Genomic DNA, 23,918 nt, shown 5'->3' on the forward strand with positions numbered 1-23,918 from the left:
TTTAAGCTGCGGCTTTTGATATTCGTGATTGGTTTCATAATCCCGATCAAAAGGAAATCACCAGGATTATGAAATTGTTTTAATCCTCCCAGCTCCAGCCACGCGGGCCCCTGCCAGCACGAGCAGCAAGAAATCACTTTTATCTCCTTAAAATGTCCCCTACCACCACGCCAGTGGCCCTGGGTCCCCCATCATGGCCAAAATTGAGCTCGAGGGCTTCCTTCCCCATGGGGGCTGGCCGTGCTCGCAGCAGGGCTGACTCCTTGCTCCATGGGGGACAGACCGAGCATCTTCCCCCGGCTGCTCTCAAGCAGGAGGGGACCGCTGGCAGGTTTGGGTGGAAAAGCCCGGGGCAGAGACACCCCCCTCGCCCCGTGCCCCAGCCCTGGGCTCCGACCTCCCCTGCAATCCCAGGGCGCATCCTTACCTCCGCGCCCTCCCGGGGAGGGAACCTGGTTCCTCTGCCCGGGCTGGGGAGGTGAAACACGCCTGAGAGGTGTCACCCCCATCAAGGTGAGGACAAACCGCCCGGTGAGGTGCCACAGCAAGGGCAGCCGGGGTCCTGCCACCAGCCAGGCAGCGCAGGCAGGGAGCTGCGGCCGGGATTAAGCGTCCGGGAAGCGGCTGGCGCGAGCAGCAACAGGCTTAGAGTGATTTCAAGGCGTTGGGCTCTCTTCTGGAGGAAGATTGGTTGCAAGAGACAAAGAGATTTAAGAGAGCAAAATGAAAGCACAGACCCCAGACAACCCAGAGTTTGGGCTGCTCAGCCTCTGGCCACCCCCTGTGCAGGCAGGACAACACGCTGGACCAGAGACAAGCAGGAGAGAGGCAACCAAAAGCTCCCAGTAGGACCAAGAGCCTTTGGCCAGTACCGCACTGTTGGGGCAGGAGGTTTCCTCCAGCATCACCCCCTGGCATGTCGGGTTTGAGCCCTGGGCACCTTCCCATGGACCCCTCCTGCCCACCTCCAACCCCTTCTCAAACATCTTCCTCCTCCTGGGACACAGACATCCCCCACCTCTGGTCACCAGTGACAGCCCACAGCTCCCGAGGGCGTAAGAGCAGCATCTTTAGAGAACAGTGGAAGCAAAGGCTTCATGGGGTGGATGCGGCACCAGGGGTGGGACGTGGGAAGAAAGACACACAGACCGGGCACAAAAGAGCCATCAGATCATTGGAAAACAAAGAGCTTGTAATAATGAAAAAAGGACAGATTTTGTAACCAATCACTTTTTCCTTTGAAAAACACAATCACAGTAACTTTGCTTTATACAACCACCTAGAAACTATGAAACAGTATCACATTGTGCATTTTTTTTTTAAACCTACTTATCAAGAAGGGTATTCCACACTTCAAAAATTATATCCATTTGGGGAGGAAAGAGGAGACAGCTAATAGCGCAGTCACAGATACATCATGAGTCCAAGCAAGCGGCAATTCTTTGTCCTCACCTTTTCCACTTAGCCAAAAAAGAAGAGTGGAGAAGGGGATAGCAAAAGAGAAAGGAGGAGGAAAGAAAGAAAGCACCCACAGAGGACTAATCACACTCCATAATTACTTTTGACATCTACAGGGCTTCATAGAAAGATCATTTAGACCAACACAGCGGGGAGGGGGAGAGGAAGGCGGCAGCAGGACCCGGGGGGGAACATTGGCATTTCCACCCCGGGCCCCTTCCAAACGCCGATCCTTCGCCACGAGGACCTACGGGACGGAGAGGTCATCACAAGTTCTACCAGGCTGCCCAATTTCTCCTCTGGAGCAAAGACTTTGCAATTTGGTTTCTAGAGCTTGAGGGACTGTCAGGCCATGGGGCATCTTCCCAGGCAGGGCCGGCGCCTCTCGCCCACCATGGCACGGCTGCGCCAGGGCCAGAGCAGCCTCCGACTCCCACCGGGAACAGGGCTGGGGCATCAGCATCTGGGTACACCCAGTATTACCATCCCTCTCCTCTCCTCCCCCTGCAAAACCCGCATTTCTCTTTCGGCCAGGATGCTGCCACAGGGACTGAAGTGCCTGAGGGATGTTGGTAACACCAGTTTAACCCCGCGGTGGTGGCGGGTTGACAGCTCGTCCCAACGTGCAGCATTTGGGATGGCATCGTGTAAAGGAGGCAAGGTTTGATGAGGTGACAGCCACTGAGCCCAACCATGACTGCTGCAGAGTTACTGTAGGGATTTTCCACTCTTCCCTCAGGAGCCCCAACTCCTCTTTTCCAAGGAGACAAAACAATCTGATCGCCTTCTGGAATAAAAATGTAAATTGAAAAAAAAAATATGCTTAAGGCAGAAGATCATCTTCCCCCTGTGAGTGCAAAGCAGAACAGTGGAGGAGAGGAGGGAGGACAAGGGGCCGGGTTGCAGTGTGTGAGCAAAGTGGCTTTTGTGTCCCCAGCAGGAGCCAAGCCATGCCCCAGTCCCAGGGCACATCCCAGCACGACGGCCTGACACCGGGGCCACAAACCCCCAAAAACCTGGGGCACGTGCCGGAGTCACAGCAAGCGGTACGCAGCAGCAGCCTTGCAAGACAAGGCCAAACTCACTCGGCCGTCCACAATGAAGGCAAAGCTCGAAGGCTTTGCCCCATCTCCCTTGCTCCTTGGAAGCGCCGCAGAAAAATCCCCAGGGATTGTTTTCTCCCGAACCTGGCCGGCGCTCTCCCTCCCTGCCACACACAGGGCTGCGGTGGCTGAGCGCCAGCCAGGCGGCAGAAGAAGCAGCACCAGAAGTTATCAGGGAACTCAGAGCAGCAGGAATCCAACTCTGCTCCGCAAGAGATGTTTCCCCCCCCCAAGATTTCCATGCTGAAGGCTGGTGCGGGTCGTCCCCCCACGCCCTGCGTACCGTTGGCTTCGAAGAAGCAGCAAAGACACGGACAGAAAAAGGAGGGCTGGGAGCGGGGCGAGGAAAGGCGCAGGATGAGCAACAGCCTGCAGGAACGCGCCTGGATTTGAGAGGTAGGAGCTTATTTGATACAGACAGGCCACAGCCACGAGCGCTGAAACGCATTTCTTTTCCAACGTGGTGGGACAGCGTCGGTTCCTGTTGATGGAACAGCTCCTGCTCCCACTCACCGAGCCCATAAAGGCCAAACCTGTCCCGCTGCCGCTTCAGGAGCACACAGCGTTGCCTCCCCCAGGCACGGGGCGCTTCTGGTGACAGTCCCAAAGCCACGCGGGGAATTCCAGCTAGCAAATAAACTCTGGGTGCTGCAAATCCTAACCCCCTGCAACCCGAAAAATCTCTGGAAGAGCAAGAAGGATGGAAAGCAGCAGGGGATCAGCACGGAGAAGCTAGTTCAAAGGGAATCTCCACAAGTCTCCAGCCACACTGGCACCTCCTCTCCTTAGATGGGACCATCTGCAAGGGTTCCAGACAGACAAGGGCAGCTTCCACACCACCCTCAGAGCCACACACAACCACCACCTCCGCACCAAATCACAAGGAGAGCGAGAGCTCAACACCCGAAAGCCAGCACGGCTCCACCACGGCCAAAGCACAGACCTGTCCCAGCTTCCACTTCACATCCAGCTATAGCCCAACAACTAAAGCGCTGGACAAAACCAAATCCCAGCTCCTTTAACTCCACTCCTCATAATTCTGGACTGTCACCCTGCTGCTCCCCCTCCAGGGGTGTTTCCAAGCACCCGAAGCCACCTGGGGACTGTCCCCGCTCCTGCTGCACAGGCTGCTCACAAGGAGCGACAGGGCTATTTTCTCTCACCATCTGCTCTGCTTCTTTAGGGCTCCCTTTATTGGCCAGATGTTCTCACAGACACGGGGCCATGCCAGCTTTAGTGCCCGCGCTCAGGAGGAATCTGCACGCCTGATTTCTCAGAAATCTCTGTGAGGGAGGGAGGGAACAGGCTGATGCAGCACAGGAGAGCTGGGAGCCTTTAAAAGCCCTGCCTCTGGGAATTTGGGCTACTTTCCCCTGAGAGAGCATCTTCACTGCCAAGAGGAATGATGTTTTATTTCAGGAGATAATGTTTGCTAGCTCTAGCATGCCACCTCCCCTTTTTTTCTTATTTCTCCTGCCAGCAAAGACAGAGAAAAAGGGAAGGGGAAGAGCAGAGCAGGGAGCAGAGCAGACGGACAGACTGAATTCTTGCTTCCCGTAAGGATTTGGGTAAACTGCAGAACAAGAGTTTAGTTACTTGTAAGCAGACCCTCCCCACCAGGTTGGGAAGTGGACGGCTGGACGGTGCAGCAGCAGCAGGCAGGCCACAGGCCACCCGGCCATGCCCCGCTCTCCCCAGCCTGGCTGAGGAAGGCAGAGCTCTCTCTGTTAGTTTTCCTTCCCTCTGAAAGGAAGAATTACCAGTAAAGCTCTGTTTCTTTTTATAAAGAACCATTTGCTTAAGTAACACCACTGGTTTATTCTGGATTGCACCCCGGCGCGGAACTATTTTAAGGGGCTTTATATCTCAGACTCCACTTCTGTACAAACATGAACCCTCCATTTAAGCACGAACAACAGACCTAAGGGAGTTAAATACGGGGAAAACAGGCTCCTGGGCACCGAGACCACCAGGACAGCCCCGGCCAGCCCGGTGGAGCAGCCCGACGCGGCAGGAGATGCGAGGGGGAGCACCACGACAGACACAGCAGCCACGCACGCCGCTGACGGGGCGGAGGCACCTCCCAGCAGGTCCATCAGAGTTTCGTTGTAAGCTGAGAGCATGTCACAGAAGTGTTGGTAGTTCCAGGATTGCAGTGCTGCCCTTAGCCTGGCATGGGGCATAGGGTCACCACCACTGAATTTTAATCTATTTCCAATTAAATGAAGAGAACTGTTTCCTTCTTCAGTTCCTCTGGGCAAGAGGCATGGCAGGCAAACTGAGAAAATGCAACGTACCGGTCGTGTGAGAAACCATGCTATCAGCTAATTAAAAAAAATAACCACCGAACAGCAACTGAGCAGAGATTCCTACAACTCCCTTGCCCAAACCAGAGGTGAGTCACCAGCCAGCCACCAGTGTGAGGATCCTACTTCAGGAGCTTCAGCCCTCGCTCACAGCCCCAGCTGTGCAGCACGGCTGCCCACGAGCCGGGCAGAGGGGAAGGCAGCAGCCCCGGGCACCTCGGCCACGCCAGCCCGGCCCAGCAGCAGCAGCCCTGGCTGTGAGGTTCAGCTCCGGCTCCCCTCGCCCGGCAGTTCTGCTGTGGGAGAGCCGGCAGCGCACGTCGTGCCAGGGGAAGGACGGCAGAACTCTGCGGGCCCCCACGTTTCCTTTCCTACCAGAGGAGAGACCAACAAGACCGTCAAATTAGCAGTGCTCTTAATTTGCTCAGCAATATGGCTGATCTTTACCCACATTTGCTTAATAATATCGCACTTCCCAAACTGGATTAGTGAGACAAGGCGAGGGGCGCGAGGAACAGCCGAGGCACAGGGCAGCAGACAGCACCCGACACAGGCTTTCTGCCAAACCAGAAGCCACGAGACCACCTGTTTTCAATTCCACCTTCCCCGTCAGGTGGGCACAACACAGTCCTTGCCACGTTCCCCGACGGCTGCCTAACACACCACCGCTCTTGAACCTCAGCCTGCTAAACTCCCCCCCTGCCCACAGGAACCATCACCTCCTCGTCTCGTCCCACTTTTGCTGCACTGAGCTGCAGGAGAACACCAGAAAAGCCCCCTGCTCGGTGAGGGATGCCCTCATGCCGTCTAAAGACTATTAAGGCTTTGAAAAATACTTTTTGATCTGGCGAATGAAATTCTGAAGCCTTTGCTTAGCTTTTTGCACTGTTGGTAGGACCCAACTCTCCTTTCAAAAGGGCCTTAAGGATCATCTGCACTACTTTCACAGAGCTGCATGGAAAGTTGGCGTTGAACCGGCACAAGAGACATGCCCAGAAGCAGTAGCAGCAACTAAAAAAATCAGAAAGAGAAACTTTGGTTTAAAATAAAACAAAATTGAAAAGAAAGAAAGAGAGGAAAGGTAAACACAGGTGCAAGTTGTCTCACGAGAGGGGTTATTTGCAGGGCATAACCCCACAACCCTGGAGATCTAGATCTACATTCCCGGCTTTGTTTTACCGTTACAACCTTCATTGCACAGGACTCAAAATCACTCTCATATGGTTGTTAAGTTTCATAAATAATGTGAAAACTATATGCAACAGATACATCATATTTCCAAAAAATTATAAGAAAAGTTACATCAAATTAAAAAGTAGCTTCATGAATGAAGATACTGCTCTAAGTGCACTTTTCCTGCAAGTGCAGCCAGTGCCTCAGCGCTGGATATGAAGGAAAAAAAAAACAAAACCAAAAAAATCAGATTTAAAAACTTAAGTCCGGTTTCAACCAGTCAAAACCGGGCCAAGCAGAAACCGAGTGTGCTCTCGGCACTGTCCCATGAGGGAGTCCCTATGATGCTTCGTTATCCAGATAGGTTTGTATGTCCTTGTTGAGACTGTAAACAATCCTTCTTTCCTGAACTGTCCTCTTTATTGGCAAAACAAAGTAAAATATTTTATTTTTCTTTTAAAATAGAACATTAAAATTAACCCAGAAGAAAAGAAACGAAACACAGTGAGCTTGTTGGAGTCCATAGGATCTGGTCTGGAAGAGCTCGGAAAACGTGTTCAGTGTTTTCTCCTGTTTTCAGCTGGAACTGTACCAGAGATCGGGTTACTTGGGGAAGAGGGGAACAGAATGAGAAAACAAAGGATGCGGAATAAGAGACCGTGGCCATCTCATGTGTTCGCTTCATTCGCTAGGTCCTCTATCAATACCTTAGTGTCACAAGCCTTGGACCTGGAAAAGAAACAAACAGAAAACACTCACTGGGGAGAAGAAATTCCTTTACTACATGCAGACAGTAGAACTGCAGTGCACTCGGAGAAAAATTTTTAAAAAGTCTTAAAGAAAAGTTTCTTACACAGAGAGGGAATAAGCAGGCTCCTGGAACTGTTTCACACTCTCCCTAGGAATAGCAGAGCCTTATAAATGTGCCCCAGCTGCCCCTCAGCATCCTCCTCCCGGGGCACTGCCCATGCTGCACCACGCTGGCCACCTCGTGCCCTCGGCTGGGGACCCCTGCGGCCCTGCTGGGCCAACACGGATATGAGCCAAGTATGGCCCGAGGGCCACGGCTCAGGCCAGAGCACACCCTTTGCGTGACAGCCACGGCCGTCTTTTCCTCCCACCCACCCCTCCCATGGGGTGATGCAACAGGGGGATGTGCTGCAAGGATTGCAAAACACTCCTGACACGCTGTGCTTCAGCAGCCCCGGGGAGCCCAAGCTTGTCCCCTGGCCAGAGGGCCGGGCCCCACGGCTGTGCTGCTGAAGCAGAAGTGATGCCTGGGCACTGGAGCATCCCATGATGCTCGGAGCACAGGCACTGCAGCGAAGAGAGGCAGTCGGCAGGTTCAGGGGCTGGGGTGCAAGGTGCAGAAACAATTTAGGGTGCAAGAACGATGGGTGGGAAGAAGAAAATGCATGAGTTTAGATTTGAGAGGGAAAGGGTTCTGAGATCTCACACATGAAATCTTAACCAAAGGATAAACTGAAATCTTGGGGTGGTCTGAAGCCTGGAAACAGCTGGTTGAAGAGAACCTCTCTTCCAGGTTTGGATTTATAACCTCTGGCAACTGCTACAGGCTATGTTTTGCAGGAGGGGGGTTTTGTAAAGGGACTCCCTTTTCCAGTCGTTTACCAGAACCCCAAGATGATGTAAAGGATGGATCAACCCTCCGGCTGAAAGATACTCATTTACTGATTGGACCTGTCCTTCCTTTGAATGACTATTTTGGCCGAGATCTTTCCACAATTACCCAGCCCGTAAACGGCCACCAAGCATTAAAAGCAGCTCTAACACATGATTTGGTTTGTTGCGCTGGAGGAGAGGCAAAACATACTGTGAAGCAAGACGAGGTCTGCGCAAGGACACGCTCTGGCTGCGTTTCCACTGTTTGTTCTTGCGGCGGTTTCGTACACCATCTTCCTGGTCCATCATCTGATCCAAGAGCGTCAGGTCGTCGGCGTTGAGCGGTGCCACAGAGATGTCCCTCACAGCACGGAACTCACCACAGTTGTTCAGGTGCTCGTTCTCCAGACGGAAGAAGTTCCATACAAACCGCCTGGGTGGAGAAAAAGTGAAAATTACCGATTTGGCTCCGCTTTTACGGGCATTGCCCGTGTTTGGCGACGCACTGGTACCTGCACCTGGATACCACTGACTGTTCTCACTGATCAAAGCGCCTCCGGGAACATGCTGGGAGTACAGAGAAACAGCAAATGACTAACAGCAGCACCTGCTACAACATCGTCCCAACTCTCTGGAGAAGAACAGAGCTGTCAGGCTCGTTCATTGTCCTAACGATGACAGCCCTAGTCTGGACAGCGTGAAGGCAGAAGGCATTACAAGCAAAAGGCAACCTCCACCATGCAGGAGAGCGAGGTTCAGTAACCTCCACCATGTGCATGGCTGAGGTTCAGCTTCAAGGGCTTTTACTCATCTCAAGAATCTGGGGGTTGGGTCTCCACCGAGACTACAAGTGTGTAAAGAGCCTTGAAACCGATGATGGAGAATCCGAATTAGGGTTTGGAAAAGAAGCAGAGATTTGAAAATTGTAAACTTGAGAATCAAGTGACATTTCAACTGTAAATTTCAAGCAGGTAATTTTAAGGAGAAATTTAGTAAAAAAACAAATGCTGAAGATTAGGTCTAGGTTCAGAAGAAACTGTAAACACAGTATGAAAGACCCAGCCCCACAGTGTGGCAGAGCCCTCTACAGCTTTCTCCACTCAGCACCCTGTTTGGATTAAATGTTCCTATTAGGCCTAGTCTTCCATTTCAAGGACCGGTACCTTCCACATCCAGGAGCAAGGCACTTCCCACCGTGCTGACATTATACAAATAATAAAAATGTAAAAGAGAAACAGACTGTTCAGTCAGGCGGCCTTACCGGAATACCTCAAGTGGGGCAAATACAGTAGAAATGATGTCTCCAGCGTATGGAAAGATTTGCATGGAAGTGAGGGAGATCTGGATGGTCCACGCAAAACGCAGGATCACATCTTCTACAATGGCACAATAGTAGTATGCCTGAAGAACGAGACAGACAAACAGGACAGCTCACCATACAAGTTCTGCACAGAAGACAGACCTCTTCAGGCCTTTAGGAAGATACAGAATTTGCTGCTCAACCACTAGAAAAGTGAACAGTAAGAAACAATCTCTTTGAAACAAATGAACTCTACTGCTAGAAAATCCCAGCCCATAGCATTCAGAAGTATCAGTGGCCAACTGCAACGTGCTCTAAACTCAGCAAGTTTTGTTAAAATAATAAAAAGCCTCTCCTAATGCTAGAGCAGGTTGTATACGCACTTTCTGTGGGTAGACAATTCCTTCTCGAAGAAAGGTATTTTCACCAGCATTTTTGTCAAAGAGACCCCAGTCCATCTTCAGGTCCCAAATTAGGGTATAGCAAGAGCTGATGAAATAGAAGATAATCCACAGGTAGAAGAACACTTGGGTGTCACTGTGGTTTTTAGCTGGAAAAGAGAAGAACAGAATACTTCTGTACAACTTAAAGCAGATTGCTTCTTAAAACAGCTACAAATTGGCTGATTTATTCCCCTTTTATTCAAGTTTGGGGAAGATCAGGCTAGCTAACTTGAACCAAACTAAAAGCCTTACGAGGACCAGCTTTATGTTGTCATTTAAATTCCACTTTCACCTCGTTCAGCGTTTTGCACCTGGGATTGAAATTTCCACTAATATTTTCTTGAAACTTGTGGCAGACCTGCCATTCTGACTCTGAACAGCAGGTGGAAGCTGAGGGCCGTATTTCACAAAGGACACGGGCTTGTACAGAGGAAAAAGCAATGAGGCAGTGCTCAGTTAGGAGGGTTTTGTAAGAGAAGTATTTTAGTTTGTATAAATATAAACAACTATGAGTTAGTGCAGTAAAAGCCCAAAAGAGGCTAGACAGTGCAGGAACTTCCACTAGCCATTTCAGAGGTTGTGGTGGCAGGGGAAACTAAGCAAAAAGAAGGCAATACATTAATGGGTATGTATAAATCCTGAAGAAGGCTCCGTATGGAGTTTTCAGTGCCCATATAGAGCTCCCCTCTGCGAAACACAGGACTGTGGGCCCAGCGTCTGCTCATCTGTGGATACGGGTTTTTGCAACTAAGTTGTTTCCCATTCCCCCCTGAAAAGGTTACGCTGCTCTCAATTCAGCTCAATTTCCCTACATCAGTTGGCTGGGTAAAACCGAACAGATCTGATAATCCTGTCTGCTTTTAATTGTCAAATCTGGGTCATAAAGTTCATAAAACACATTCTAATGCTTTGCAAGGCTGAGACACTTTGCATCTCGCTGCTATCAGGGGTCTTTCCTCTTTTCTGTGCAGCCACTGCAATTGCTTTCACCGATTCTAACAAAGCCAATAACACTTCTAGTATAAAAAAAGCCGTAATGTTTTCAGTCCAAACCCAATGCCACACTAAGCGACAGCACTGTTTTCCATATGTGTGGCTTTAAAACAACAGAATCCCCGAAAGGGATCACAGAGGGAGCAACAGGGCAATTTGCCCTCTCCTTCCCTTTTTGTTTCTAACAATTATGATATAAACGTAATGCAGCAATCCAATAAAATTAATGGAGGTGAAAATGAGAGGCATCGTGTTAAGAGTACATTCCTCCCATTACGCCTTTCAAGCTTCCTGGACGTGATGTGCAGGATATAGGTCAAATACCCACGCTCATTCTCCTTTCAAAACACACCCCCTAAAGCAAACCTATTAAAGCTACTTATGCAGCAAAGCCCATCTGCACTGAAGCTTCACGTCTGCGGAGGGAAAGGACACAGGATCTGCTGCAGCTCTCAGGTTTGACTAGCTTCCCTGCTTTTGTGCCAGCTTGGAAGCCTCTGAGCAGTAGCCCCCATCCTGGCTAGGCTCAGCTTTACCCAGGGACAGGTCTAAGCATCGCATCACCCGCCACCGCTGCTGCAGAGAGCCATGACGTCACCCAGGAGCAGGCACAGAAGTCCTGCAGAATACAGGCTCTGATGCCCAGGTACCTTAATGCTGCTGCTTTGAAACAGCCTCTCCCATCCATTTTAAAAGTGCAGCTGCCCACAAAACAGGACACAGGTGAGGTTTTTGGAGCTTAGCAATTAGGGCTCTACTGCAAGATTTCATTCTCCCCCACCAGCTCCTTCCAAAGCCTCCACTACATTATTTCAGGAAGAAAAGGCAGATGCTGACATTCAGTGACTCAGAGACACTAAGCCTGTTCTTTCCAACATTATTTTTAGCTCATTAGATCTCTATGTTTAGTTCTCACCACCAGATCCTAAACGATAATTCAGAGGCAGCTAATGGGTTAAGTGCTGGCAAAGCATCTCAAATGCTCCAAAATACCCTGTGAGGCTGCATGCTTCCTATTGGTAGCTTAGGCTTGAAGGTTAGGTCATGCTGTCTTTTTTTTTTTTCCCCTTAAGGACTGAATTCAGATAAACTGAGTCTTACTCCACTTCTTCATGGAGCAGACATGGAGAAGGCAGCACAACCATCATCACGCCTTCGGCCACATCCCTGGCATGAGCCGTGCCCTGCAGATGCAGGGCTGAAGAGCAGCGAAGCGGCATTGCTGGGTGCTCCTTCGGCGTTCTCCAGTCATGGAGGGGACAGCCTGGCCCCTGACTACCATCTCAAGCTACATAAGGGGCCAACAAAATTGTATCATAAGCTGGCATTACACAGGACGGTGATTTCAACGGTTCATGCTGCTTAAACCTAAACTGCTTTAAAGGTTATTGTGTGCAATTACAGAAAGGAGGAGCACCGAGAAGAAAAAGGCCCAAGTAAGAAATCTTGTATCATTAACCTCATAAACCTCAAAAGGATGTGCTTGCTTCTAGTTAGGTGATCCTGGTCTCAGCTCCCTTTCCCTGCCCCTATCTTTGCAGCGGACTTTTCAGTGGCACCTGGAGTCATGCTGCTTGCCCCTTGCTCCTGCTCGCTTTCTCACCAACCAGCTGTGCAATGCATTCAGCTCCTGAAAAAATTCATTTAAAAAAACCAAATCACTCCCGGGTAAAATACGCTAATCAGAGCTAGCCTATTGTCTTCAGCCTTGACCTTTGAGTCCCTTCCTTTAATCACTTATCCTCCTTTTCCTCCTGCCTGCAATTCTGTTTGATACCTTCCTTCCTTCTGTCCTCATTGGTATTCAGCTGGTGTACAGAAATATGTTACTGCTGTAGGCAAGCAATTATATCTCAATCTCCACTGGCTGGTCCTAGTGGCCCTCTTCCCTGCTGCTCAGGGGGCTAGAAAATCAAGGCATTCATATTCTGCCCAGAGGCTCCATCTACTCCTGGCCTGACAGTTTTTCAGGAGCAATACATAGCTGTGCATATGTATGATGATGTCAGGGTCTATTTAAGCAGAAGCTGTTTCATCCTGTGTTCTTTCTTTGTTTAATGATGTACTAGAAACCACCAAAAACTGTAAGAGAGGGATAGTCTCAGGATGAGAGAAGCACTCTGGACACCTGGTAGATCTCAACCTCTCCAAGACAGAAGAAACCCCCCAAGTCTTCAACATCCCATGGACTGCAGCAACCCTTTGGCAGCACAAGTGCCAGTCCACCCATCAAGAGGTGCGTGAAGAACCTTTCTACTCCACGCTCCAAAGGGCACCACCATGTAGCAACTTCCTAAGCTACAGTTATTCAAAACAGCAGGTGCAGAACAAACCACCACCAGCACAAGACCCCTGTGTGTAAAGTTGCAGGTGCAGCTTTACCCTCTCTGCCGATGGGCAGATTTCAATACATGTTCACACGACCATGTCTGCAACTTGGAGGTGTTCAGCTATGTCAGAGACAGTGCCCTGCTATCTCTACTTGCCGCAATGCTGATGGGAAGCAGCGTACCACAGGACCCATTTACAACCTCCACCGCAGAATTTCCATCAGTATCCTTAGTTTACCCTATAAAAGGCAATTCCAGTAGACACTCTGCACAAACACACCTACAAATTGCTCCAGAAGGTCAGCTAGATAAATAATGGAAGGCTTCCACCTTTGAACTGAAGCTGTGAATGGCCACAGTCCCAGAAAACAGCCAAAGGCACTTGCAGCAGCAGAATTTACTGCCTGCGAAAAATGCTGATAGACAATATCTTGGATCCCAAAACCAGCCCCAGGGGACACAGTATCTGACTAGCATTCTGAGAGAATACTATGCTGCACAAATTATAGCCCCTTCTAAACACAGGCAAGAGAAAGGTTGCTTTCTATCAAAGCTAGACAGCAAATACTGTCCTGAATGCTGTTACTATTGACTTTACTTCCAGAGAATACTATCTGTTTACCCTGCTGAATTATTCTGGGGAATGTAAACACTATATAGTATTCAACACAGCAAAAATCAATGCCATGTATTATTGAAGATCTGGATAAGAGCACAATGGCCCTCGATAAGCACTCCTGGTGTGTCAGCCACTGGAGCTGGCTGTGGTTTCTGCTGATGGTGAAAGCTGTGATAAAAGCTGTAAGAAGCATGAGGTTATCAGGAAACACAGTCAGGTAAGCCTGGCTACATCAGACAAAACCAACCCAGCCAGAGCAGTTCTGCCTCCAGCATCGATTGAAAACCTCTCCGTCAAGGCACCCCAAATTCAGACTCTTTTGACAATCAGCCTTTCAGTCATGGATTTAAGCAGAACCAAACCAAAAATACACACATTTGCGGTGTGCTAGCCAAGCACAGACACTAGAGTACTGAGTGTACACTTTTTGCCTGGGGATGATGTGTGCCCATTAACTCCATCCCAGCACACAACGGGAGGGGGGTGACAGCCAGAAGTGACTCATCTACATAGGAACTGCCATCAGAACGACAGCCCAAAGCATTTGTCTAACACCTTACTGCTTCAAGTGCAGTACTACCACTCCCTCAGTAATTATGTGTCTTAATGAGGGAATAGCAGCAGCGTTGCCTTTCTGCCCAGCCAGCATGTACCACTATTTAATACTGATCAATGGCAGAGCCATGACATGACAGTGGACTTAATGCAGTAAAAAGGCAAATAATCCGGAGGAGCACACGGAGGACTCGCCATCATGCGCTGATGGGCTTTGTCAAATACCAACCATTTCATAGGAACAACCTTCCCGTTAGATTCTGCAAACCTTGGCTATAGCCTCCGGGCACAATTTAAAGCAAAGCAGCAAGATACAGTGCAGTGAAGAACTGTCAGGAGGCAACATCTCGTTTCTTCTAGTTAGATTCTACACTTGTAGAGCAGGGAAATCCCCAAATCATGTGTTGCCTAAAAATACTCTGCAGGTTTGCATTGGGTTTGTAGTAGGATACGACTGTCTAATTTCAAGACATCACAGCAATCTCATTGCTTGTATCTCACAAACAGAAAAATGGGATTTAATTGCAAACAGGAGGAAGCATATCAGTCATGACTGAGATTTGATCTGATTCTTCTGGTGGCTTCTCTAGCACTTGAGAAGTGTTCTTGGGGGATGTTTAACTGCTACCTTGAGAAGGATGGGGTTTCCAATCTAAGCATTTGCCAACAGTCTCACTAATAAGAATCTCTGGATTCACAATTAGAAATAAATAGCATGGTAACCAGGGCCTTCGCTGAACAATTTAGGGACTGGGACACAATATCACCTGCTACCTCTATAGTGCTTTGAGATCCAAAAGCAGATTCGTTCAAAAGATAATTTCAACCAAACAAAATCAAAATTAAAAAAAAAAAAAATTGTCAGATGAGCTCATCTCCTAGATTTCTGCAGCACTAGAGAACTCCAGACCTGCATACATTTCACAGGTAAATCACTTGTGATGTAGTCAGTTACTTCTCTAAAACGTTCCATTAAAAAAAAAGGTCAGGCTTCTCCCTCTTAAGTGCCCATGAAATGAGATAACAGTAGGCCACCCTTTTTACTTACACCTTATTCATTAGTGTTCCCGCTTCTCCAGCCACCTTTAACACAAAAGTGTATTAAGTGATATGAACGGTACTATTAGCCCACTTTCCAAATCCCAGCTATTAAAACCCTCCCTCAGCTGCAATCTTGAGAAGCGAACGCATGAATCACGCAGCGGCAGGGTGCCGAGGTTGCCTCTTCCGCCCCCCTGGTGCGGCTGTCGGCACTGGGAATGTCCTGCTTGACATTTGTAGACCTACAAAGCATGGCAAGATTTCCCTGCGGGATTTTATGCTTCATTTGTGCTGACATTCGGGGTGCGGTGGCAGTTCCCGAAACCGCTCTCGCTAACACCCCCTCCTCCCGGGCTCCCCGCCAAGCACAGGCTGCCGTCTCATCTCGCCTTCCCCGCTCACTTACCGCAAGCTGCCGGCCAGCGAGCTCCTGCCGGCACCTCCACCCCGGTCACGGTGGTCCTGCTGCAGCCCTGCCGGGGTGCTCCTCACCCTTCCCAGCTCCACCCTGAAGCACCATCACTGAGACGGGTGTCTAAGCAATTAGAGAAGCTAACAAGCCAGCGTGGAGAAGCCGGGCTGGCTCGGGGTGCCGCAGAGACCCACGTCAAAGCTGGGAGGAGGTCAGAGGCCAGGATGGAAATGTTTGCCCATGGCAATGCCTCCGATTCTTTGCTAATGACACTGCTGCTGCTCTGATGGAAAGGATCAGAAAGACTGGCTAATGAACACAACTCATTACTGAAGGCCTCCTGGGCACAGGATGACAGGGTTTCAGACAAAAATTCATCCTAGCTCACAGCAATGTGACAGACATTGCACGTTTCGCCTCCAAATAATCATCCTGATGGAGTTGCCAGTATGCTGTGCTAAGGCAAGCCCCACAAAAAACTGCAAGTATTAAGAAAGGAGCCAGTTAATCCCATTACAAAGTTTGTTTTACTTCAAGAGGTCAATCCAAGCACTCTATAAGGCTCTTGTGACACCCAAATCAAATGGTCTGGCTTGCCACAGTGCTGACAGCTCTTCCAGTGCTGAGAAAGAAGGGGAGAGATGGGAGATCTTCTACCGACACACAAGGGATAAGCTAGGGAACAGGAGCTCACAAATGCTACTTGTTTCATTCTTTCATTAATGGGTTGTTTGGTTGGTTGTTTTTTTTTTTAAGTTTCGTACTTTTTTTAAAAAAAAAAAAAAAAAGACTTGTACTTGAATTCTGTATGTCCACTTATTTTGCCTTGCCCCACTCCTCACTCCCTAGAAATGAAATGACATTTCTCAGTTGAGGGACTATAAGCTGTTGCACCGATGTCTGATTTCTGTAAAAGTCATTTTAGTCCCAGCTCTCACATCACCTTGTTCTCCTTGCCGCTGTAATCATTTAGGATCACAGTTAATTATTGTCCCACCTACCAGCAAATTAACTGCACGGGCGCTGCACCCTGCAGTTTCCAATGTGGCAGCAACAAGGGTTAAGTGACACAACCCACTACCCAGTACTTCAGCTGGCAGAGAAGAGCAGAGCCAGGGTGCATGCAGTCAGGCATCCTCCCGCAGCTCCCAGTGCAACAGTTTGACGTTACCACCATCCTCTCCCCCTTCCTGCTGTGCATCACCATCCTTCACCTGGAAGTCACAGCCCTCCCCAGGGGAGCTGTGGTGGGACAGACTGTGGGAGAACCAGCGATCCGTTCCACCGGCTACGGCAGCCTGTATCACCACTGCTAACAGCTGAAGCCATTGTGATTAATGAGGGGTGGGCAGCACTTAAGAGACCTCGGAATCTTCCGCTGTATTTTCAAAAAGCAGCACATTTCCCATTCATCTTCATCTGGTCAGATCTGGTTGAACCTCTCTATTAGGAAGGGATGGTCCAACACCTCCCTGCAAAAGCCCATTAATCGAAGGATGACTCCTGCCTTGACGGCTCACATCTCTATTCCTTGGCAAAGCAAGGAGTTTCACAGTTTTCTCTTACGCTGGCTTAAAAAAAAAAACCAACAAATTACACAGCATTTCACCAGAGAAGCCTGTTTCTGAAGTGCTGATGAGAACACAGACAGAAGCACTACTCTTTAGAGACAGCCCTATTTAGTTAACTTCCATATTTTTAGTTACTGTCAATTTCCCGGGCTGTTTAATGAGAAAGTGCATGGCAGTTACATTATTTGAGACCAACCCATGGCTCTCCGTGGCATTTCCAAGCCAATGAGAGCTGGTGTTCAACAGTCTCATTTGGAGTACCTGGGAAATGGCGTGGGAGTGGTATGGAAGAAGAGATGCTTACTCAAGTTTCCAGGCTGCATGGATTAACTTTGGAATAATTTAGAGGTTAATAAATAGCTGGATACTACCCAGACCACAAGGATTTAATTGAAGAAGGTGTGTAAATCAAACTGACGATGAAAACTTCCACAAACCATCTTTCCTTTCAGTTAAAGGTTAAAAACCCAGATAGCCAGTTTTAAGCCAGTACTTGTACTTAAGCTCAGTAGCACATTCCTGAAAAAAACAAGGGAAACACACAAATGACCATGCTGAAAAAGGAAATCCCACAAAACAAGAAGATGGTTGAAGACTACAAAGCACTCAAGAAGCTCAGTTCTTCAAGCACAGAAGCCCAATCTATATTCTACGTGAGCCAGATATTTCTGATGACACCATGTGAGCAAAAGACATCGAGTTAGAGAGAACTGACAGACAGTAGCAAAACCAAGATGCATCTTATTTTACAAAGAATAAAGTTGGAACATAAATCACACAAAAATCTTAAGAAGCGACCAGCACTCTCAGAGTAGCACAAAACAACTCCAGTTGCACTGCTTCTCATGTGAGCTGAAGACCTAAATATAATAAACCTATCATACAAAGCTTGAACCAGTTCTGAGTGAGGAACGAAACCAAGGCTGGCTATTCTAGGTATGTCAGCGTACCTTCTTAAATACAAGTACACTTTATGCAAGAGGGGATCCCCGTGGAATGCTACAAGCTGGACTGAAGTGGAAGCAGCTACAATGGTGCATTTGTCAAGGAAGGCACATGTGTTTTTGGCAGAGCGAAAACACTGCAACACGTAGTTGTGTGTCAAAATAACCCTGCACTTGGGGTAAATAGTCTGCTGCAGACTCAGGTTGAATAATTTGCTTCCCCAGCACCACGCAGGTTTCCATAGGGATTAAATAAGGCAATATAATACTCAGTTGGCTAGCTCTGGGGAAAGCTACTCAGCACTGCCAGGGAAGTTAATGCCAGTGCTCAACTCCTTAGTGCAAAGCAAGGGTAGGAACAAGCCGGGGGCAGAGGCTTCTGCTCGGCCGCGCTGCGAGCGGGCAGGGACCGGCGGCACGCACGCCAGTTGCTAGGTAGCTTAGAGTTACAGATATGCCTCATTTGCCTGTGCAAACATACCCCGCAGGACTATATTTACAGAACGCGGCCTTTGCTTCCCATTCCTTTGAGTGATATAAAAATACTGAGAATTCTTCCTTTGGGAGCTCAGCAACAGTTGCCCTTGGGTTGCTGCTGTCGTCCCTGAAATGCGACGGTGTTTCTGAGCCGTGGTGAAGCGGGCAGGCTGTGTCAGCACTTGGCCACACAACCACTGCCTGCTCCAGTCTTATGGGGTTGCTACTTTCACTTCAGCTTCGCTAATTCAGTCTCTAAATATCAAGATGATAGGTTGGAGTTAGCTCTGTAAAACTAGTCTAGTCCCAAGACAACAGGATCACAAGTTCGGGAGAGAAAACCCACCAGTTTACTTTGATATCTTACTGGTCTAACATCCCAACTGCAATTAGCAGAGAAAATTGCATTCTGCATCTAAATCAAAAGGAAGAAAAGTAAAGAAACGGCTTCTCTGGAGGAAGAAAGAATCAGAATTATGCACTGCTTGAGCAATATGAATTATTAAACAGTGATATTTTGGGGAAACTGAGATACTTGTCAAGAGCCCACAGTACGCTGTGTTGCTGGGGGGATCCTTTGCTACAGGAGGTTTGGAGAAGGGAGTACCACATATGACTAGAAGCAGCATACATCACTTAAACATAATAAGGTGGCACTTGTGCATTTGTTTAGTTTGAGCTGTTTTCCAGCAAGCATACAAAAACACAGCACAAGAATGCTCTAAGTGCTCTGTATGAATTAGCTGGCTTTCAACGCCAACAAACCCTCCTAGCTGCACAGTCCATCTTCCCACAGCTGGCAGACCGCGAGCTAAAAACCTACAGACCCGCTACAAATTATTCACTGTTCAAATCAAGGGAGGAAGACAAGCCTTTTCAGAGGGCTGCAACATCCCCAGGACTCCCAAGTGGAGAACGGGCGCTGGTGTACATTACCTGACCTCCCAAGAAAAGGCCACCAATTACCCTCTTGTCCTGGCAGCCAAACACTGTCATTCCAGAGGTATAAGTCATAGCCTTGCAAACACAGGCATGAAAGGCTGTTTAAACAAAACCCTTGTTACCACAGCAATTAACAGGTTCATTACTGCAATTAGAGCAGGTCTAAGGAGCAAGGATCTTTACCAATTTGACACTGGCCAGTGCTTGCTTTCATTAATAGCAAGCAGCTAGCCCCCAACAGATGTTTTGTAGGTAAGAGATCAGTGTCTCTGCTATCCTTAGGCAGACACAGGGAAGGTGTGGGCGAGCAGTGCATCTATTTTCAACAGTAACATCATAACTTGATGATAGACCATCTGATTTCAAGTTCAAAAAGAACTGGGAATCTATGTAAAGCACATAGATAAATTAGATTCTTAACAGATACAGCATATTAGAAAGTGCATTTATGGCAGGATGGGAACAGGCCTGCAGGGCTGAGAAGACACAGCAAGGTCTTTAGGCAGCCCTCTGAAAAATCACTAGAAGCTCAGGCACAGTGACATTTACAAAATCTCTGCTAACTTGTGATTTCCAAAGGCCACAAAGCTTCCAAATTTTTTTGTAGGATACCAACAACTACGTGCTATTGACTCCCACTAACAAAACCGGACAGACAAAAGCTGGGAGTCATGAATATCTCTCAGCAGTTGGAACAAGCCCCATGCCTGGCTCGTAAACACCTCATTACAACCCACTCCCTGCCAGACTTGAAGAGCAGACAACAGTTATGTATGGCAGCAACGAGAACAGGGGTCAGCAGTACTGGCACGGATGTAAACTTCAAGGGGAGTAGAAAGAGGTCAAATTCTTCAACAGGACATTGTGACAGATGCTGGTTTTCCTCTTGGTTCCAAACCTACCCCAACCTTCCCACAGAAGGCTCTGCCTCCTGGGAAGGAGAAGCATTAGTCAGCCTCCCCAGAGCAGGCACTGTATATAAACGCATATACGCAGTGACTATAGCCAGGCAATCTGTACTTGTCTCATCTCAGGGTTTGGTGGCGGTGACTAACTGGACTGCAGGGCTGGAACAGAAGAGCTGCAGAATGTCACTGAGCAAACAAGTTAAAATGAGAACAAGCTCCGGGGACACGGCAGCCGGGAGGAGACGCACGGAGGGGCTAGGCGCTGCATCCACCACTGATGCTCCCACACCAGGTTTGCATGTACCTCCGGAAACAGAGCGCCTGACTTCCAGCCCTCAGCCAGCCTGCACCAACGCACCTCTCTGCCCTTAAAATGCAAGGTTTAAGAAACGTTATCGGTGTGACTTCAGGCCCAGCTACGTCAAAACAGCCATTTCTTGGCCGCAGGAAGGTTTCTAATAACCCTGCCACCCCTCCAAAAGACCATCATGTTAACTAGAAGCATGCCTTGAATGCTTCTCCCTGCTCTGCCACAGTCATATTTCAGGATAAGTAATTGCTCATGAGTGTGTGCAGTTGCTAATTTCTAGAGATATAGAAGGCATATATTTTCAAATAAAAGAATACAGCTTTTAGGACTTCAGAACAATGAAAGCCAGGGTGACTGCCTGAAGTGCAGAAACTAAAAGCTTTTTCCCTCAGAACAAGAGCAGAATCGAGTAATTGTCGTTTCCAGGGAGATGGGGAACTTCAGGGATCAGAGCTCAATCTGCAGTTAAATGGATTGGAAACAACTCCCCCTACCAGCTGCAGAAAAAACATGGATAAAATACACAGGAAAATCCAGAGAGGGCATTTTCCCAGCACTGTGCACATCTTCCCACATTCAGGAATGATGGACCACCTTTATTCAGATGATCCAGGTTAGCTATTCATGAATGCTAAGGGAGAAGTAATTCCTGTGTTATCCCTTTCCTTCTACATCTCCCATTCAAGCCCCCTTCACAGCAAAAACTCACAGGTATTTTAGTTTTCTCCTTTCGGGAGACAAACCTGAAAATTCTCTCTCACACTCCAGAAGTGCAGTTCTAAGCAGACCAGGTATGTGAAAAATACCTAGAAGATGATCTAAAAATACTCTTTGCAAGCTAGGCAGGCCCTTGCCTTTCCACTGAGATGTTTCACAGGTGCCAAAAGACAAAAGTTCCTGCTTCAATGGGATGCCAAATTCTGAGCTTCTCCCATGTAAAAAGCAGAGCCCATGACTTGTAAGGGATTTTCCAAAATAACCAATACCTTTGTGAGTGCTGTAGAGGGCTGCAAATGTCACCACGAAGAAGGTGGTGGAATATTTTCCAGCGTTAACCAGATGAAAGGCCCGTTTGTTATCACGGTAACGGCGCAGGCACTGGATGAATCGCAACCAAGCGGGGATGCACTGGACAACTGCTCTCACTCCGTAGGAGTAGCTGTAACAAATCTGATTATCTGCAAGAAAAAAAGTTTCAGGGACAAAGAGTCAGTCAGTTTAAGAACTCCTATCGTCTTCCTTTCGGTAAGAGTAATATCACGAGACAGGAGAGCAATTCCCCACCGATGTCTCCTACGTAGGCACCACACATCCAGAACAGCAAGCAGCTCATCCCCAGAAAGTATCCTGAAGCCCTTTACTCCCTCTCGGAAATGTTCAGGTGACATGACATCAATAACACATCCAGACAGATCATCATCTAACTATTTCACTGCTGCCAGTATAATTAACATGAAAGAAGATTAGAAATAATCTATTTTTAAATTTATTTTGTGCTGTTGGCAGTACTGTGAATAATCAAATTAAGGATGGAATTACAAAAGGCCTTCAACACTGAATGTTTGTGCATAAATGGGAGAGCATTTCCAAACTCTGCAGGACAGCTCAAAAAGGCTACTTTGCCTACGATGTCCTTGACCCACTTTTCTTGTATATAGGAAAAAACGTATTTCAGTATGTGTTTGAGGTTGGTTTGGTTTGGGTTTTTTTGTTTTGTTTTTAAAAAGCAAAGCCAGGGCATAGCTCTGGCTTCAACAACTGGGGTGAGAGGCAATGACACCAACATGACATTGTGTCACACCCCTGGTGTTTGAAAGCCTTCTTTTTATTGAGGAAATGACCAGGAAAACCCCAGCTTTGCCTGGAACCCCCAAGCATGCTGTATTCTTATACTGACTCTCTCAGCACATCTAAACCAAACACCCCACTAACAAACATTTGTTTCTTATCGAGACTAATGGAGACAAGTTATTAGCTGATATTTATCCCAAAGCACTGTGCTATCATTCCACTGTTTGGATTGGAAGAGGACAAGTTGTTATCCACTCAGTTGCTTTATTTATTTTATTATTAATAAATAAATATTTAGTTACTTGCAACACTGTCTTACAGGGAAGAGAAGGATCAGACAGAGTGGAAGAACAAAGCGAGCACTAATGCTTATTGAAGCATACTGCAAAATCTTTCAGCAAGTGTCAAAACCATCAGACAACACGATTTGCCAGTCACTGCTGAAAATGGAAAGACAACAGCCCGATCCAGGAGGAGACAGGTACTATTTTGCCACTGGGAAGGCCAAAGCCAAAATTCATATGCCAACTCTGCGGCTCTTCTGGATAGAAAGGAGAGAAGCAGCAGAGCACACACAACCCTGGTGTCACAGCATCAACTCTGATTGAATAACGGGTGGCACTAACAAGCTCTGAGGATGTTTCTCCATCCTCTGTTGCTTTAGGGTACTGTGATGGAGCCTGTAAGAAACAGGCTACAGCACAGAAAATTGTGGTTAACAAGCTCATGCAACTCATTTTCATGCTGAGCAACAGAACAGGCTAAAAGCAAATACATGGTTAAACCACTATGAAATAAAACAACAATGCCAGGAAAGTGGATTTCTCTTTCCAGTCAAGAAGTGCTGTGTCTAAATTCTTTGATGAATATACAGATCAGGCCAAATGACTGGATTAGGAAATGAACAGACATCTGAAATTCCACTTCTCTGGATGGAAGTAAGAAAGTGCAGAATCTCTCTAACGCTGCGTTTACAAGAAATGCCAATTATTTAATTTCCTATGACATTGGTAGCCCTCTTCAAAACAGATAGATGATTATGAAGTTGCCTTGCTCAATGTTTTTCAGGTCATTTTGACCACCTTTGCCTGGGTTGCCAGCATAACTCTACCTGTATTTGCCAGAAGTCCAGCATTGTCCTCCCACTGAACCTCAAAGCTGTAGAAGCAGATCATGTATTCCAGATCCATGAGTATCACGACCAGGCTGTTGAGCTGATCAGCCAGCCAGAAATCTGCGAAGCCTACCTTGTGGAAGGGAGCAGTGAACACTCGAAACTGTCAGGGAAAAAAAAGGAATAATTCATGACACAGTGTAAAAGACATCTAAATGCAGTGGCAGGACATCACAGCATTGAACAAATATGGAAATAACAGAAACGCTTGAAGATTTATTGCTGACATTTCATACCTGCTGACAAAAAAAAAAAAGATAACTATCTCCTCACTTTTAGTACAAATAACATTCCTGCTTTCCTCCTCCTGTATGCAACTATTCATGTCCCCCCCACCTTTTTTGGTTTTTTACTGGCAGAAGAGCCCAGTCTTCTCCAACCAAGCTCTTTCCCAGAAACTCCCGGTCTCCACGTAAGATCTCTACACAGCTCCATTTCTCCTGTC

At 47.8% G+C, this 23,918-nt stretch overlaps 1 protein-coding gene across 1 annotated transcript in view; it reads right to left on the bottom strand.

Annotated features, from left to right (window-relative positions):
• Nucleotides 1-1,170: 1,170 nt before the first annotated feature.
• XPR1 (xenotropic and polytropic retrovirus receptor 1) overlaps nt 1,171-23,918 on the bottom strand; it is a 114,260-nt gene continuing 91,512 nt past the window's right edge. The window contains exons 10-15 of the mRNA XM_074876952.1: nt 23,411-23,576; nt 21,495-21,686; nt 9,347-9,513; nt 8,925-9,064; nt 7,875-8,096; nt 1,171-6,769 (exon numbers count right to left, since the gene is read on the bottom strand). Of these exons, the coding sequence (XP_074733053.1) occupies nt 6,709-6,769; nt 7,875-8,096; nt 8,925-9,064; nt 9,347-9,513; nt 21,495-21,686; nt 23,411-23,576 (948 nt within the window). The 3' untranslated portion in view covers nt 1,171-6,708. The remainder of the gene's footprint in view (nt 6,770-7,874; nt 8,097-8,924; nt 9,065-9,346; nt 9,514-21,494; nt 21,687-23,410; nt 23,577-23,918) is intronic.

Source organism: Strix uralensis, chromosome 8 (assembly GCF_047716275.1).
Source record: "Strix uralensis isolate ZFMK-TIS-50842 chromosome 8, bStrUra1, whole genome shotgun sequence".
In the NCBI taxonomy this organism is placed as follows: domain Eukaryota; kingdom Metazoa; phylum Chordata; class Aves; order Strigiformes; family Strigidae; genus Strix; species Strix uralensis.